This window comes from Callithrix jacchus, chromosome 5 (genome assembly GCF_049354715.1).
Source record: "Callithrix jacchus isolate 240 chromosome 5, calJac240_pri, whole genome shotgun sequence".
In the NCBI taxonomy this organism is placed as follows: Eukaryota; Metazoa; Chordata; class Mammalia; order Primates; family Cebidae; genus Callithrix; species Callithrix jacchus.
This window is the reverse complement of record NC_133506.1, coordinates 160,897,142-160,913,655: the sequence shown is the minus strand read 5'-3', so window position 1 is coordinate 160,913,655 and position 16,514 is coordinate 160,897,142. Positions and strand designations below refer to the sequence as shown.

Below are 16,514 nucleotides of genomic sequence, written 5' to 3'. Positions count from 1 at the left end.
TTAAAACATTAAAATCCCATAAAAGATAATTAAGTGTATTTATTAATGTTTATATTTTAAGAAGAAATTTGTTTAAAATTTATTGGAATTTTTTCCAAGAGGGGAAATGTTAAATTCCTTCCTATCTCTGTACAAGTCACTAAAAAAGTTCACTTGATTACACAGCTGCTCATACTTCTGAGGTATACATTATCAAATTATCCTAGACTGGTAAATTGTTGGTTGAGTGTTTAGGGAAGCAAGTTAGAGATCCTTCACATTTCATACCCTCAGTTTACAGCAGTCGGCTTTTGCACATTACTGCATGTGAATCATGGGTCATGGAACAGTTGATATTTTCAGAAGGATGAATCAAAGCAATTTTGCAACAGCTCCCAGCATGTCGCCCTGGCAGTTTCTCTTAGGACATCAGAAGCATTGTACTCGTCTCCAAATATCCAGGAAACGACAGCCCTTTTCTATGAAAAATACCCAAGTTCTCTAATGGTCACTGGCAGTTTTACAGATGAAAATACTTTCAGGAACAGGGTGGCCCTGAGCATCATGTTCAGGGTTTGGCTCAGAGTGGTTAATAGTATTTCTTCTTAAAGTTTTCCACCTTCATCACTATGAATTTGTGTCTCCCCCATGAATACAAACTAGGCTCAGCTCTATCTCCAGAGGTCATCGGAATAAAATGGAGAGAGATCATAGCAATGCTTTCTTTCCTTCACTTGCTTTAAAAATTTTTTTCATTTGAATTTTTACCACAGTTAAACATTCATGCAACTTGAGCCAGATAGTTTTTCTTTATTTTTATACTTTAAGTTCTGGAATACATGCAGGTTTGTTACATAGGTGTACACATGCCATGGTGGTTTGCTGCACCCATCACCCTGTCACCTACATTAGGTATTTTTCCTAATGCTATCCCTCCCCTATCCTCCCACCCCCTGCTATCCCTCTGGTAGCCCCCCCGACCCCGCAACAGGCCCCAGAGTGTGATGTTCCCCTCCCTGTGTCCATGTGTTATCATTGTTCAACACGTACTTATGAGTGAGAACATGTGGTGTTTGGTTTTCTGTTCTTGTGTCAGTTTGCTAAGAATGATGGTTTCCAGCTTCATCCGTGTCCCTGCAAAGGGCGTGAATGCATCCTTTTTAATGGTTGCATAGTGTTTCATGGTGTATATATGCCACATTTTTTTATCCAGTCTATCATTGATGGGCATTTGGGTTGGTTCCAGGTCTTTGCTATTGTAAACAGTGCCACAATAATCATACATATGCATGTGTCTTTATAATAGAATGATTTCTAATCCTTTGGGTATATACCCCATAATGGAATTGCTGGGTCAAATGGTATGTGGAGAAATAGGAACATTTTTACACTGTTGGTCAGAGTGTAAATTAGTTCAACCATCGTGGAAGACAGTATGGTGATTCCTCAAGGGTCTAGAACTACAGCCAGATAGTTTTTCAAAGTATTTTATGAAAATTAACCATCCCCTGTCATGGGTTCATTGACAGTCTCCCGTTTCCCACTTCTTACTTCCTAGAGGTGACTACTTTCAACTTTTAGGTCTTTCTTTTGGTATTTACCTCCGTGCCACTAAACAGTATTACTTCCATTGATAATTCTTGATTTATTTTTAGTGTTAGAAATCATCTATTGATTTCTACATGGAAAATTAACGTTTAGCTCTTTTACCACCTCTTGTCTCATTACACGTGCACACTTCTATCCCTCATTCTTCCTAAAGAGTTATAGAATAATTTTGTTTAAAACTTTATTCAGTGCTTATGACAACCTAAGAACTATACCCACTTAAGCAGTTTACAACAATCATTTTCCATTCTTGCATGCATCGTTTTTCTGAAGTTAATAATTACCTGCATGTGAAGAGAGACAGATAAGTAAATTACCATGTAATTTTAAATGTTAGAATAAAGGTCTGTATAATATATATGGAAACATTGAGGAGAAAGTGACTGTTTCTCTCTCTCTCTCTCTCTATATATATATATATGTTGCTTTATTTTTAATCCTAAACACTTTCCTTATTATCTAGATCTCCCCTCAGCACATTCAGGCACATCTGGTATTTATCAACTCCATCTTCTATTAATTTATTTTTTTTCTTTTTCTCTTTTTTTTGAGTCAGGGTCATATTCTAACACCCAGACTGGAGTGCAGTGGCATGATCTTGGCTCACTGCAGCCTTGAACTCCTGAGCTCAAACCATTCTCCCGCCTTAACCTCCCAAGTAGCTGGGACTGCAGTTGTGCATCACCATACCCATTTTGTTTTTTCCCCCCACTTTTTTTTTCTGTGGAGTTCGCACTGTGTTGCTGAGTCATGTGTTAAACTGTTGGCCTCAGGGATCCTCTGCCTTGGCCTCCCTAAGTGCTGGCAGTATAGGTGTGAGTCACTGCTCCGGGCCCTTCTCTCAGTTTTGTACTTTATACTGGTAACTCCTGCATCATCTTAGATCTCACTCCACTCTCACTTACCCAGTCTCCTCTGGTCTTTCTGCCTATAGCTTTTATTATTTAGACATATGTTGAGCCTTGTGGGTAAGGTAATCCTATTAATCCAGTTTTAGTTGACTGTCTGAGCTAAGAGTGTTTCCTAATGTGAACCTAGTAATTAGGAATACTTTGATGCCTTTTAATGACAAAGTCTATTAACAAAGGGTCTCATAATTCATGGCTGCTGGCAGTGGGTTACCAACCCTTTCAGCTTCATGGTGTGAAAACCAGTTTCTAAACAATTATATTTGGCTCCTTTGCCCACTTTCATTGTATAGTAATTCTTCACCAAGATTATATATCTTGATCATCTCCAGAGTGCTCTGTAGGCTTTTATATTGTCTTCCGGTAATCATGTGCCTAACATGGTCTTAGAAGGGTTAAAGACTTCTTTTTTTGTGTTACAAGACATCAGGAATGCTGTGGATGTGGTAGTTAGAAATAGTGTGATGGCCACATACACCAGATACTATGTCTGCATTTCCCTCAGGAAGTAGCGACCAAAATAGAACTCCGTCCTTGATGAGAAAAGCTTCTTTGGGGAAAGGGGGAATACAAATACTATAGGATGCTAAATATGTCTTTTCCTGCTGTTGACCAGAGCATAAATGAGGGCGATTAGAGTTTCTGTTATTAACAGTTTATATTGCCAAGAAAGGCCTTCTGGCTATTTTGGGGAAACAGTAAAGATTAGTGGCCTAGTCTTAGATGTACTTATATATATTCTAACATGTTTGCATTTTTATTGAATATTTTATTTATATTTGTTGCTATGGAACACTGAAAACAGTTTATAGTCTCATTCTTAGTGGTGAACACAACTGGACATTTGAGCACAACCCTGGACCAGGCATATTCTCGGAACCCTTCTACTCTTACCCATATTTGAAGACAGGATCCGAGCACTATCTCCTAGCTTCCTAGAAATTTTAGTGTTTCTTTGCCAGCATCTAAAAAATTCTAGATAGATCCAGGATTTTATGCCCAAGTCATTGTGTTTGATTTTCAAAACGAAAAGCCTTAAGGAAATTCTGATTTTGAAAATAATTTTTTCTGAACATTTTTATGGTCAAGGAACCATTTCAAACCCTTTGCCTGTCAATGGTACAATCATTTATTATTTTATGTTTTGAGATTGTCTTTTTGATTCAGAGAATGTACTTCATCTCATGTATTTATTCAGGACCAAGTTTGACTGGCTTTTGGCTGGGACACCATAAGTTCAGTTCTTATCACTTACCTTTGTTTGTCCTTCCCACCAAAGGTCTTCAGAAAATTAATAGCAGTGATGGTCATTAACAATAGCGGTCAGTATACATTTATTTACGTAGCATTTGCTCTCTTCCAAGTATAACAGTAGGCCTTGGGTGGAATAAAGACGTATAAGGAACGTGTTCGTGCAGTTTGCTACACTGCACAAGAAAAGGGGAAAATGTCTGTATACAGAACTGTGTAACTCTAGGTTCTAAATTGGAACATTAGTATTGGAGTATGAAAAACTAATTATAAAATCTGTTCTAGTTCATGATTGATATCTTCATAGAAACCTTTCATACTATTCTTTCAAGTCCTCTAATATACAAGTTCAATGAAAATATACCGTAGGATTCCATTTAAGAACTGGAGATTTTGGAAGTATTTTTTTGTTTATGAAAAACTCTGTTGAGGTATGATTGACAGATAATATTGTGCATATTTGAAGTGCACAGTTTGATAATTTTTTATATTTACAAATACTTGTGAAACCATCACCAGTATCAAGATAATGAATGTATCTATAATCCTCAAAAGACCCTCAGACCCCTTCGTCATCTTTCCCTCCTGCCCCTTCTTACCCTCCTCTCTCATCCCCAGGTCATTACATATAGCTCATATTTTCTAGAGTTTTATATAAATGGAATCACACAGTATGTCTCCTTCTTTCACACTGCTTAAGTGTTTGAGATCACCCATGTTATTATGTACATTGGTAGTTTGTTGCTTTTTACTGCTAAGATGCATCAGAAAGTACTTTATAAAAACGTACTTATGCCCACAAACATATTTGACCTCAATATTTTTATTTAAAAAATCTTTTTAAACACTGTTTTTGCTTTCTAAATCTGTAATCTGTAAGAAATGATGCCTTTTTATCTGAAATTAAGCCATATCTATAGTTTCATTTATTGTTTTGTTGCTGCTAAAATTTTAGTATTAAACCTAACCTTAATTTTAAATTTTAACAGCACTTATCTCCCAATTTTTGATTATATATCACTTCTTCAGTCTTTGTATTACCTGCCAGTTGCTTGCATCACCCTGAAGTACACAGCAGATCCTCTGCTCTCTAACTTTCAGACTTGAGGAACTTAGCTAGCATCATCAGGAAATGACTTCCCATGTAACCTATTTGTATGTAAGGAAGCCTTTGGAAGAACCTAGCAAACAAACAAAAAGGCCCTTCTCATCCTGTTATTCAGTAGTTTGGTGACTGTTTTTATAATCCTTATATACTTCTCTGCCTAACATATCAGCTGTCCTAGAAACTGCCTTCTTCAAATTTGGCCAACTTACTCAAGTACGCTGCTAGAGTCAATACTAAAAAGCAAGTTACTGGCAATATGTGTGCCAGTAAGTGACCATCACCTTCACATTTACACCATTTAGCACGCTCTCATTTTAGTTGCTTTTTCAGCCCTGATTTTACAGCTCCACTCTGGTACCTGGCTTCCTGACCTACTGGTTTAAGGATATAAATTAGCCTTCCTCTTTTGGCTTGCCCGTTGTATTCTGACTTTGCTTATTCCCTGATTTGGCATCCTTCACTATCTTAAGTTGAGAAACTACATCTGTAGTTTTAATTTTGGATAGCCAAAAAAGGCTCTGTCTCTTCTACCTTTCGTTGCCCTAATTAGGAGAGAGGAGGATCAAGGATACATTTCACATCTGTTGCTGGGCTTTATGGGAGTTTTCTGGATTATAGCAAACCGCTTAGCAGAAGTGGAAAATGGAACATCCTCCCTCTAGCTTTCCCGCAGAATTTTCTGTGTCCAATTTCTGTCACGTGACTATCTAATTACTAGCAATCTTGAGTGACTGTGCTATCCTCTGGACTTTCAGGCACTGTCCATGTTTTTATCCTTTCTTCTTTTTCCAGAACAACTCTTTTGGACAAATCACTCCCCCAGACCCTCCCAAAACATCTGCAAATAAGTTTTCTTCTTTCTACATAGAGAAATGAAATGATATCTGGTAGCTTTTGTGAATCCATTTCATCTAGGCCTTTCATGTGACCAATTTTTAGAAATTGGTTTCCCCTTGTCTTCAAATGATGATGTGGCCCCTAAAATTACGGATCACTCAGTCAGGGACTTGGTAGACCTGCCAGTTGTATTGATGGTACTTGGTCGTAACTCTTCAGAGTACTCATCTGATTCTTTCTACTGTGTCCTACCTCCTGGTATTCTAGTTTCTTAGTCACTTAACTTTTGGGTTCTGATGTAATGTTATAGTTAGTACTGAAATGCCAGTTATGTACCTGTATTTTTTGTTTTTCTGAGGCTCTTGGCAAGTGTTTATATTTCATCTCTCCTTTCTCTTAGTAAGAACCATATTACTCTCAAAAAGCGTATTTCTGCTGGGGTTTTGAGTAGAATGGATAAGAACTGACAATATTATCCATATAATTAGATCCTAATATGGGGTTTCTAATTCTTCCAAAAACAGCTGAAGTAATTTTACAAACCAAAGGTGGTCTTATCTTACTCCTTGTGGGTCCTAGAAACTTTACATGCTTCCTCATGTTTCCTAGCAGAGATTTTTAAAAGAGATCACTTTAAAATCATAACATTCCCTATTAAAATGGCAAAAGGGGCTGGGTGCAGTGGCTCATGCCTGTAATCCCAGCACTTTGGGAGGCCGAGGCGGGTGGATCACGAGGTCAAAAGATTGAGACCATCCTGGCCAACATGGTGAAACCCCATCTCTACTAAAAAATATAAAAAGTAGCTCGTCTTGATGGTACGTGCTTGTAGTCCCAGCAACTGGGGAGGCTGAGGCAGTAGAATCACTTGAACCTGGGAGGCGGAGGTTGCAGTGAGCTGAGATGGCACCACTGCACTCGAGCCTGGCGACAGACCAAGACTCTGTCTCAAAAAAATGGCAAAAGGGTGAATTCTCTAAAGGTTTTATTTTCTCTGCTTTTTTAAGACTTAAGTGTTCTTATTCCCAATCTAAATTTTAAATTCAATCTAACCCTTTGTGCTTCTTACATTTTCTGTACTGTAAAATCTCCTCATCCTGAATTATGCTTCTTGGTCTTTATGATTGACGTAGAGTGAGTTCCTTGTGAGACAGGAGATTTCGAAGGGGGTTTAAATGAATAAAGACGATCTCTATAATGAATGTGAACTGGATGAGGTTTTATTTCAAGATACTATGGAGAAAATATGTTGCAGGCATAACAGCGTATCAAAAGCAGTGATTTGTGCCAGGGCTGGAGTTTTATGAGTTGTTATTATACAACATTTACTAGCAGTAGGTGATTGTTTTGATCTTAGGTTCTTAGAAGTCTTTTTTTTTTTTTTTCAAAGCTAACTCTTTGGATAATAACATTAACAGCATGATAGCCCTAATATGGCCTAGGCTTCAGTTACCATGATCTGATTCCTTACATGAAAGATATGTTAATTTAAAACATTTTATTTCCTATTTTAGATCCATTTTTCCTATCCATCCCTCCTTCAGAATCATTGCCTTGGCAGAGCCCCCCGTTATTGGAAGCACAACACACCAGTGGCTGGGACCAGAATTCTTAACCATGTTCTTTTTCCATTACGTGAAACCACTTGTCAAAAGTGAAGAAATCCAAGTGATTAAGGAAATGGTAAGAAGAAAGCTGATCTTAGCCTATTTTCTACAGCTGTTCTCTTTTTAAGGCACTCTGATACCTGCTGAAGTAGAGTTAGACGTTTGTAGCTTTTTCTTCCCACTTACCACCAAATCTTCTCATACAGTGGCGGAAGTCAGTGGTTCTGCAGGTCCCACATGTTTCAGCAGCATCTGGAGGACTTGGTAAAACTCAGGTTTCCGGGCTGCATCTCCATAGTTTTCAAGCCAGTAGATCTGGGATGACATATTAAAATTTGTATTTCTAACAAGTTCTCAGGTGATACTGATGCTGCTGGTCTGGGACCCTGACACGCTAAGAACCAAAGATGTGGCCTGTCTCTCCTCTTTCCTCAGGTGGAGGCCATTTTGGAATTCCTTTTCTTAAATTCCTTAAATTTGTTTAGTCAAAGGTGACTATTTTAAGTTTCTACTATAGTGGGAGGCCCAGTGATAAATATTAAGTAGTCCTGGTCCCTCAAGATTATAATGTATCCTGTAATTTTCTGATTAGTCTTCTGATGGCTTCCAGTGTGTGTGAGCTGTTATTTCAATGTATGCCTTAAGCATTGAGGTTAGTGCTTGTGGAGTTTTAAAACTGCATTCTTCAATGTAGTAGCACTAGCCATGTTAAATAATAATAATAATAGTAATTATTATTATTTTGAGACAGAGTCTTGCTCATGTTGCCCAGGCTGGAGAGGTGTGATCTCAGCTCACTGCAGCCTCTGCCTCCTGAGTTCAAATGATTCTCCTGCCTCAGCCTCCTGAGTAGCTGGGACTCCAGGTACACGCCACCATGCCTGGCTAATTTTTCTATTTTTAGTAGAGACAACAGGGTTTCACCATGTTGGCCAGGCTGGTCTCAAACTCCTGACCTCAATTGATCTGCCCGCCTTGGCCTCCTAAAGCGCTGGGATTACAGACATGAGCCACCTCACCCAGCCACATTAAATTAATTTTTAAAAATATTCGGCCTGGGGTGATGGCTCACACCTGTAATCCCAGCACTTTGGGAGGCCGAGGCAAGCAGATCACCTGAGGTCAGGAGTTTGAGACTAGTCTGGCCAACATGTGGAACCCCATCTCTACTAAAAATACAAAAAAATTAGCTGGGCATGGTGTTGCACACCTGTAATCCCAGCTACTCAGGAGGCTGAGGTGGAAGAATTGCTTAAACTTAGGAGGCAGAGGTTGCAGTGAGCCAAGATTGGGCCACAGCACTCCAGCCTGGGCAACAGAAAGAGACTGTCTCAAAAAAAAAAAAAAAAAAAATCAATTTCTCAGTCACTTTTCATGTACTCAGTATCCACATGGGAGCTTTTGGCTACCATATTAAATAGCATAAATACAATGTTCATCATCACAGAATGTTCTATTGGACAGTGCTGTTCTAGATCACTAGCTATTAACTTTCTACTTAAATGCATTTATTCCCTTTTGAACATCCGAATGTACTGATTAATTTTGGGTCTTGTGAGCATGGTTGTAAATAAGGGCTTAGGTTTTAGAGTTTAACAACTTGGCTCTTAGTGTCAAATCCACTACTTATTAGCTTCCAGATCTGAGTAAATTACTCACTCATAGTTTCCTCATCTAAAAATGGGGATAATACTATTTATCATATCATAGGATTGATTTAAAGAATAAATGAAATAAGGTCTATATGGGCTAGGATTTAGCACTGAAAAAAATTCTAATTACTTAAATGACCAATGAAACCCTGAGCAGTATGTTTTTAAAATGGACATATTGTCATAGTCATTATTTTAAGATCTTGTTTTTTGATCTTTTAAAATTAAAACGTTAAATTTATTATTGCTTAAATAAAAATTGCTTATAGCTTAATCAAGTATTTAATTAAAGCTTGGATAGTTAAAAGCAATCGATGGGTGTTATTTGAGCAACTGCTCTTCTGAATTCATTGATATGTTGATCGTACCTCTCAAGTATGTGTTTTACATGTTTTTGCAAAAATGGACACCTTGAGTATCCATTCTTTAAATAAATGTACCTTATGTCACTTAGATATGTATGTAAGATTGCCGCTAAATAAAGGAACTTGGTTTCAGTCAGAAAACGCCTAATTAGTACTTCAAATATCATTCTGAAGCTAGCAAAACAGGAAATGATGATACATGAGAAGTTGTTTATGGGTACACTATAGGCCAGTTTTAAATTGTGGTAAAGGCTCCCTTCAGTTTTATCTTGGTGATAGAATTGTATATGGAGAAGAGTGTCTTGGTTTAAGTTACCTGATTCTTAAAGAGAAAGCAGGGGTTTCAGTGTTTCCTAAAAGGTTGAATTAGCAACTTTCTCCATAAGTTAAACATGTAACCAACAATCAGTGACCTTTCTAAAAATGTAATTCTAATATTATTTTCTAAATAGTCATAATTTCTGATTGATTAATTAGATATCGTAATTTATTCTTTCTGTTTGTCCTCAACTCTCTCATAAAATAGGTCCCAAATGTACCTCAGGAAGCTCTGGATAAATTATTATCATTTACACACAAACTCAGAGAAACACAGGATCCAACGGTAAGTCTAGGCTTTTTCCCACAAGATTTTCTATTGTTGATATGCTGCTGGCTTTCTTTTCTTAAAATTCAGTACTTAAAATCTATTTTTTAAGCTGGTATTTTATTTTTCAGAATCCCTTATGCTATGCCTTTGTTCCATGCATATGTTTTACTCTGATTTCAGTGATTTTAACATTTCTTACAGCTCCTCCTAGCTGATGTTGTAGAAAGCAACTTGCAGCTCCAGAGAAGCACTTGATGTTCGTTGGGGTTCTGCTCTGTCCCGTCTGTCTCCTACGCTGAGAAGTGTTATCTATTCTTATGACTTCAAGTACTCACTACAAGTTAATGCCTGCATCTTTATCTTCAGCTTCTGACCTTTCATTTCTGATTGACTTGTATTTCCCTTCCTGGGTGGCATGTGAGAAATTTAAAGGCTGTCACTGTTTAACTTTGTGTTTCAGTGTTCTCATCTGTAAAATGGGAACAGTACAGTCTAACTCGTAAAATGGTCTCAGTGATTAAACATAAAAATGGGTGTAAAGAATCTCCTTCTTAGTAACTGCTTGCTAAATGTTAATTTCTTGCACTTTTCACCTGAATATTCTGAGATTATTGCAAATTCACATTATCTTGTACAGCTAAACTGTCTTTCCACTTTAAATCTGTTCCTATTCTTGATTTAATCTCCTGGCTTTGTTAATCATCTATCTGCCAAATGACCTGAATTAGAAACCTTAACATCACTATTGATTTCTTGCTTTCTTTCTGTCTTAATCTGAAAGCAAATTTCACCAATTTAGCAACTTTATGTCTCATCTACTCTTATCTATTGTCAGTATCTGTCCTAGTAGTGGATTTTGTAATCTTTCTTCTAGAGTATTATATCCTCTTGACTGCCTTCTTTACCAATAATTCATTCATCATATGACTCTAGTAATTTCCTGTTGCTGTCTAATAAGTTACTGTACGATAATATGGTAATAATAATAAGCTTAAGATAGTAGAAATTTATTTTCTTTTTGTCTGGACAACAAAAGTCTCAAATCAGTATGACTGAGCCAGAATCGAAAGTCTCAAATCAGTATGTCTGAGCTGTACTCCCTCAGAGGCTCCAGGAGAGAATGGATTCCTTGCTTCTTCTGGGTTTTGGTGGCTGCCAGCATTCCTTGACTAGTGGACTCACTGTATCAATCCTGCCTTCATCTTTACATCACCTTCTCTCCTGTGTTTGTGTCAAATCTCCCTTTCCTTCTCATTCAAGGACATATAAGATTGCATTGAGGGTCCACACATAGTGCAACATAATCTCCACATCTCAAAATCCTATCCTTTATCTGCAAAGTCAATTTTGCCATAGAAAGTAACTGACAGTTTCCAGAGATTAGGATGTGAATTTTTTTGGGGGGTGGGGGTGGTAACTTTCTAGCTGTCACAGGTACCCTGTAAATTACCTCTCTGGGACCTCATCTCCAAATACTTTCTCCTTTACCCATTGGTGTCTTCGTGGTTCCTTGAACATACTTGTGCCTGCCCCAAGGCCTTTGCCAGTTGGTGTTTCCTCTGCTAGATTATAACTCCCTGGATAGCTGCATGTTTGCTCACTTTCCTCTGTGGGATTTGCTCAGGTGGTCACCTTTTCTGTGAGGACTTCCTAAAGCACTCTAGAATCAAAATTCTGTCCCATTTTATTTCTCTCCCTCTTTCTGCTTTAAGGTTCTTTAGAGGGCTTCTTACTCTTTGACATAATGTGTGTTTTACTCAGTTATTTTTTTTGTTGTCTATCTTCCTTCGCTCGGATTTCAGTTCCAGGATCGCAGGGGTTTTCGCTTAGTTCCCTGGAGTCTCCTCAGCATCTGGAACTCCGCACAGTAGGTGTTCCTGCTATGCACGGTATTCTTACTGCGGTGTTCTGCTGGGAATACTATAGGGTACAAAGTTAGAGATTAGCAGTGTATTCTACAAGTGTCTGTTAAATAAATGGATGGATGAATCTTCCATATTGTCCCTGGAATGATCTTTCCCAAATCCGTTTCCTAAGTTCTTCCCCTTGTTTAAAAACCGTTAAGAGATGGACTCCTTTTGCCTGTAGGCTGAAGACAGTCTGCTAAGCATGCCTGCCGAGTTCCCTCTGACCCTAAGCTGCTCATCCAGCCTCAGTTTCTGCAAACTCTCTTGAATCATCCTCAGCTCTTCCCACAGTTAGCTGTTTGCTGTTTTCTAATCCCACCTATACTCAAATGTCTCTGCCTTTAGTTAATGCCTGGAATGTGCTTTTTCTCTCCATCCACTTGTCCCATAGTTTCCCTCTTCTCTCAAGTCTCTCTCAGCCCCCTTAGGCTGCAGTAACTAATTTGCTTTCATGACACTTGACATATATTTCTGATGTTGACCTATTGCAGTTGTATTACAGTTTACTTTTATTTCCCCGGTTGCTATTTGAACTCCTTGAGACTGAGTCTTATTTGTTCCTTTATTCCCATTTTCCAGCCTGGTGCCTGGCACATAGTAGACACTTAAATCTTTGGTGAATTAATGAATACATTGATTAATTAAAATTTTATTAACAGATTGTCCCTAGAGTTTTTTCTCCTTTAGAACATGCTACATTGTCATTCTTTTATAAAAATGAAGAATAGCAAAATAATGTTTAATAATTTCTGATGAGAACTAGGCTGAAGTATTACTAATCATGCTAATATGAAAAAACCCTTTAAGGTGTACTCTTAAACTGTATAACCATGGTAACTAAGGGAATGCAATTCATATCTTTACCCTGCTTTTCTTTTTGCAAGATAAAACTACAGTTAGAAATTTTATATCATAAGTGTTAAATATATCAGGAATTTTTAAATTAAAGTACACTCTCTATTTTTAACAATGTGAGAGATTACCAAACCCTTTCTTCAGCACTTAAATAGCTCAACACAAAACTTATCTCTGATTTTCTCAACCCTGGTTATTATTGCAAAGCATTTTGATGCTTATAACTAGAAAAACTGGAGAATTGGTGTTCAAATATATGAGCAGTCCTTATTGATCACCGGAATGAAATGTGAAGCCTGAATTCAGTATCATGCTTCGAATGGGATTAGAACGTTGTACCCTAAAAAAAAATTACGCTATGGTTTAATTGGACTCATAAGAATCCTCTGGCTAGAGTCATTTGTCAGATATTTTTTATGATTAAAATAGGAATCTGTCATGGTCCTAGGTATTAAAAATTGGAATTTCTAAGTTATGTTTGACTTTTGATATCAATAATATGGGCTGAATTTCATCCTCAATGCATCTTTCTCTCTCACAGCAAGTCAGTTGCCAAGTTCACTGTATCCCATCTCTCCATTCTTGTTGCTATTGCTTTACCATAGGTCTTCTTCCTTTTATAGGCAGATTATTGAAGTAGCTTTCTGTCTCCTGTCTCAGTTCTCTCTGTCCTTCAACTACTTTATATACTGCTGCTAATTTAAATTAGGAGGTAGGCTAGTAATAATCTGATTCTAAAAGCATGTTATCACTTTAAAAGCAGAATCCTACTTCCTTTAAGAATAAAGCCAAACCCCTCAGAGTGTCGTTCATAGGTCTTTGTTTGAGAGCAAGCCTTCCAGCAGGACCTTCTAGTAAAGAAGGTCTGGTTTCCTCATGTTCTACTTGTGGTTCCATTCCTTTGACCAGAGCATTTCTGTTGTCCATTTGAATATCTTCAGTGCCTACAGCAGCTGTCTACTGTTCCATTTATTTTAGCATTAACGTATTTTGAATTGTAATTTATGATTTTATTATATTTGTATATTGTCTCCGTGTCTGGAATGCAAATTAATTGAAAACAAGAGTGGGAACTTATAAATGAGTTCTTTGAAACTTAGAATGTGTTTTTTAATAGAAGAAAGGATATGTGGTGGTCATGCTTTCAACCTAATTTCCAGAGGAAATATAATGGTAATGTTGTAGCTGAAATATAATACTAAAAGCAGACCAATATCTCATGGAGATGTGAAATATACAAGGAAGGATAAATAAATTAATTTTTTTCTTCTTTGGGACATACAGTGATGGCCTTAGTGGAACATTAAAACAAGCAAATGTTCAGTGTGTCTTTGACATTCTCCCCTCATCCATTCTGAACCCTTTGTTAATTTCATAAAGTCCCCTTCTCCAGGTTCTTGAGTGCTCAGGGCCACTTTACTGCCCTCGTCACCCTCTGTGACATTTCACACTGACCTGCCTTGCCCTCCCAAAGGTCCGGTTACTTCAAAAGTGCTTTGTTCCTCTGGTTTTTGGTGAAAATCACTGTCTTCTAATGCTGCTGATCTAAGTTAGGAGTTAGGCCAGTAATAATCTTATTTACTAAATGTATGCTAATGTGTAGGTCCTATCACCTTTCTCTGCTGGGTTTGTTTTCAGTTTGGAGAGGCCGACTTTGTAAATTGCTGCCATTTGTTGAGCGCCCATATGTGTGTGACATGTGCGCAGTGCTTTAGGATCATTTTCTAATTTAACCTTTATAACAACTTTAAAGGTGAGGGCATTACTACTGCCATTTTAAAGATGAGGAAACTGAGGCTTAAAAAGGTTAAGTAATTTGCCGAGGTCACGCAGCTAGTAAATGGGATACTGACTTGTCTGATTCCAAAGCCTATAAACTTTACCATTATATTATGCTGCCTGCCAAAAGAATTTCAAATCAACAAGTATTTTTGAGTACTTACCATGTCCTGAGTTCTATACTAGCAACTCTGTTCACGGAATTTTGGGAAATGCAAGATAACAAAGTGAAATTATTCTGACAGCGTAGGAGGATTCAAACCAGCAAACTGCAACACAAGTGACCAATTGGTTTCCACCTCTATGGTCCACAGCCTAAATTGTTTACAACTCTTTTTGGCTATTTTAGAAATGACAAATTTGCTTAAAGCTTTAAGCATTTTCATGATATCTTAACAGCTTAGCTTTGTGTAAGCCGAAAAAAGTGAACAGTCAATTGTACAGCCTAAGTCAAGTGTGACCTGTGTTATGTAATATTCTCCCCATTGCCCCTCCCACTTCCAACTTAGCACAATTGATATACGTTAAATAAATTTAATTGATAAATACTTTAAATAGATTTTTAAAAACTGTCTCCAAGGATGTTTTAAGTGTAAGTTGGTTTCTGTTTATTTTTATTTATAATTAATTAACAGCACATACTTATTTTAAGTTTGGCTTTACCCCTTCAGGAATAATGAATTCTGCTGTGATATCCATCTAAAGGGATGTTAGCAAGTTGAAACAAGACTCTTAACACAATGTATTTGTCTTTTGATAGGCACAATCACTGGCAGCATCACTTTCCACCAGACAACTGTTACGGATTTCTCGTCGGCTGTCACGGTATCCTAATGAGAATCTTCACAGTGCTGTTACTAAAGCCTGCCTTTCCAGGTAAACATAGTCTTCTTTCTCACTGCATGTACGATTCGGGATCTTCACTAAAACTATAACAAGTTTAACTGTTGGTATATAGTCCCAGTTTTTCAAAATATATTGGTCTGAATATAGAGCTATTTCAGCCTTGCCCCACTGCTTAGAACTTATTTAGTACAGCATATTATCTTTTAAAATGAACTTTTATTCTTAATTTGTATGGGTGCATAGTCAGTGTATATATTTATGGCGTACCTGAGATACTTTGTTACAGGCAATGTGTAGTGACCACAACAGGGTGAATGGTATATCAATCACTCCAAGCATTTATCATTTCTTTGTATTATGAACATTACAATTACACTTTTAGTTAATTAAAAATGAGCAATAAATTATCGTTGACTATAGTCATCTTGTTGTGCTATCAAATACTACATCTTCATTCTAGCTAACTAGTTTTTGTACCCGTTAACCATTCCCTTCCCACTTCCCACTTCCCACTACCCTCCCCAGCCTCTGGTAACCATCCTTCTACTCTCTCTCCATGAATTTTGTTGTTTTAATCTTTAGCTTTTAGACATGAATGAAAACATGGGAAGTTTGTCTTGCTATGCATGGCTTATTTCACTTTAAAATAATGTGCTCTAGTTTCATCCATGTAGTTAAAAATGACAGAACTTCATTCATCTTTTTAATGGCTGAACAGTAGTTTATTGTGTGTGTGTATATCACATTATCCATCTGTCTATTGATGAACACTTAGGTTGCCTCCAAATCTTAGCTACTGTGAATAGAGCTACAAAGAAATGGGAGCACAAACCTCTCTTTGATATATGGATTTTTTTTCTCTGGGGCACATACCTAGCAGTAGGACTGGTGGATTATATGGTTGTTCTAGTTATTGGGGTTTTTTTTTTGGAACTCCATGTAGTTCTATGTAGTGGTTATACTAATTTACGCTTCCACCCACAGTGCACAAGAGTTCCCTTTTCTACACGTACCCACTGGCATTTGTTATTGCCTATCTTTTGGATAGAAGCTATTTTAACTGGAGTGAGGCGATAGCTCATTGGAGTTTTGATTTGCATTTCTCTAATCATCAGTGATGTTGAGTACCTTTTCATATACCTGTATGCCATTTGCATATCTTCTTTTGAGACATTTCTATTCAGATCTTTCTTGCATTTTATAATCAGATTATTAGAGTTTTT

The 16,514-nt window shown here is 37.3% G+C and overlaps 1 protein-coding gene across 12 annotated transcripts in view; it reads left to right on the top strand.

Annotated features, from left to right (window-relative positions):
• VWA8 (von Willebrand factor A domain containing 8) overlaps positions 1-16,514 on the top strand; it is a 422,827-nt gene that overhangs the window by 150,024 nt on the left and 256,289 nt on the right. For all 12 annotated transcript variants that reach the window (XM_078375339.1, XM_054256828.2, XM_035303407.3 and 9 more), the window contains 3 exons: positions 7,206-7,374; positions 9,842-9,919; positions 15,206-15,321. In XM_078375339.1, the coding sequence (XP_078231465.1) occupies positions 7,206-7,374; positions 9,842-9,919; positions 15,206-15,321 (363 nt within the window). The remainder of the gene's footprint in view (positions 1-7,205; positions 7,375-9,841; positions 9,920-15,205; positions 15,322-16,514) is intronic.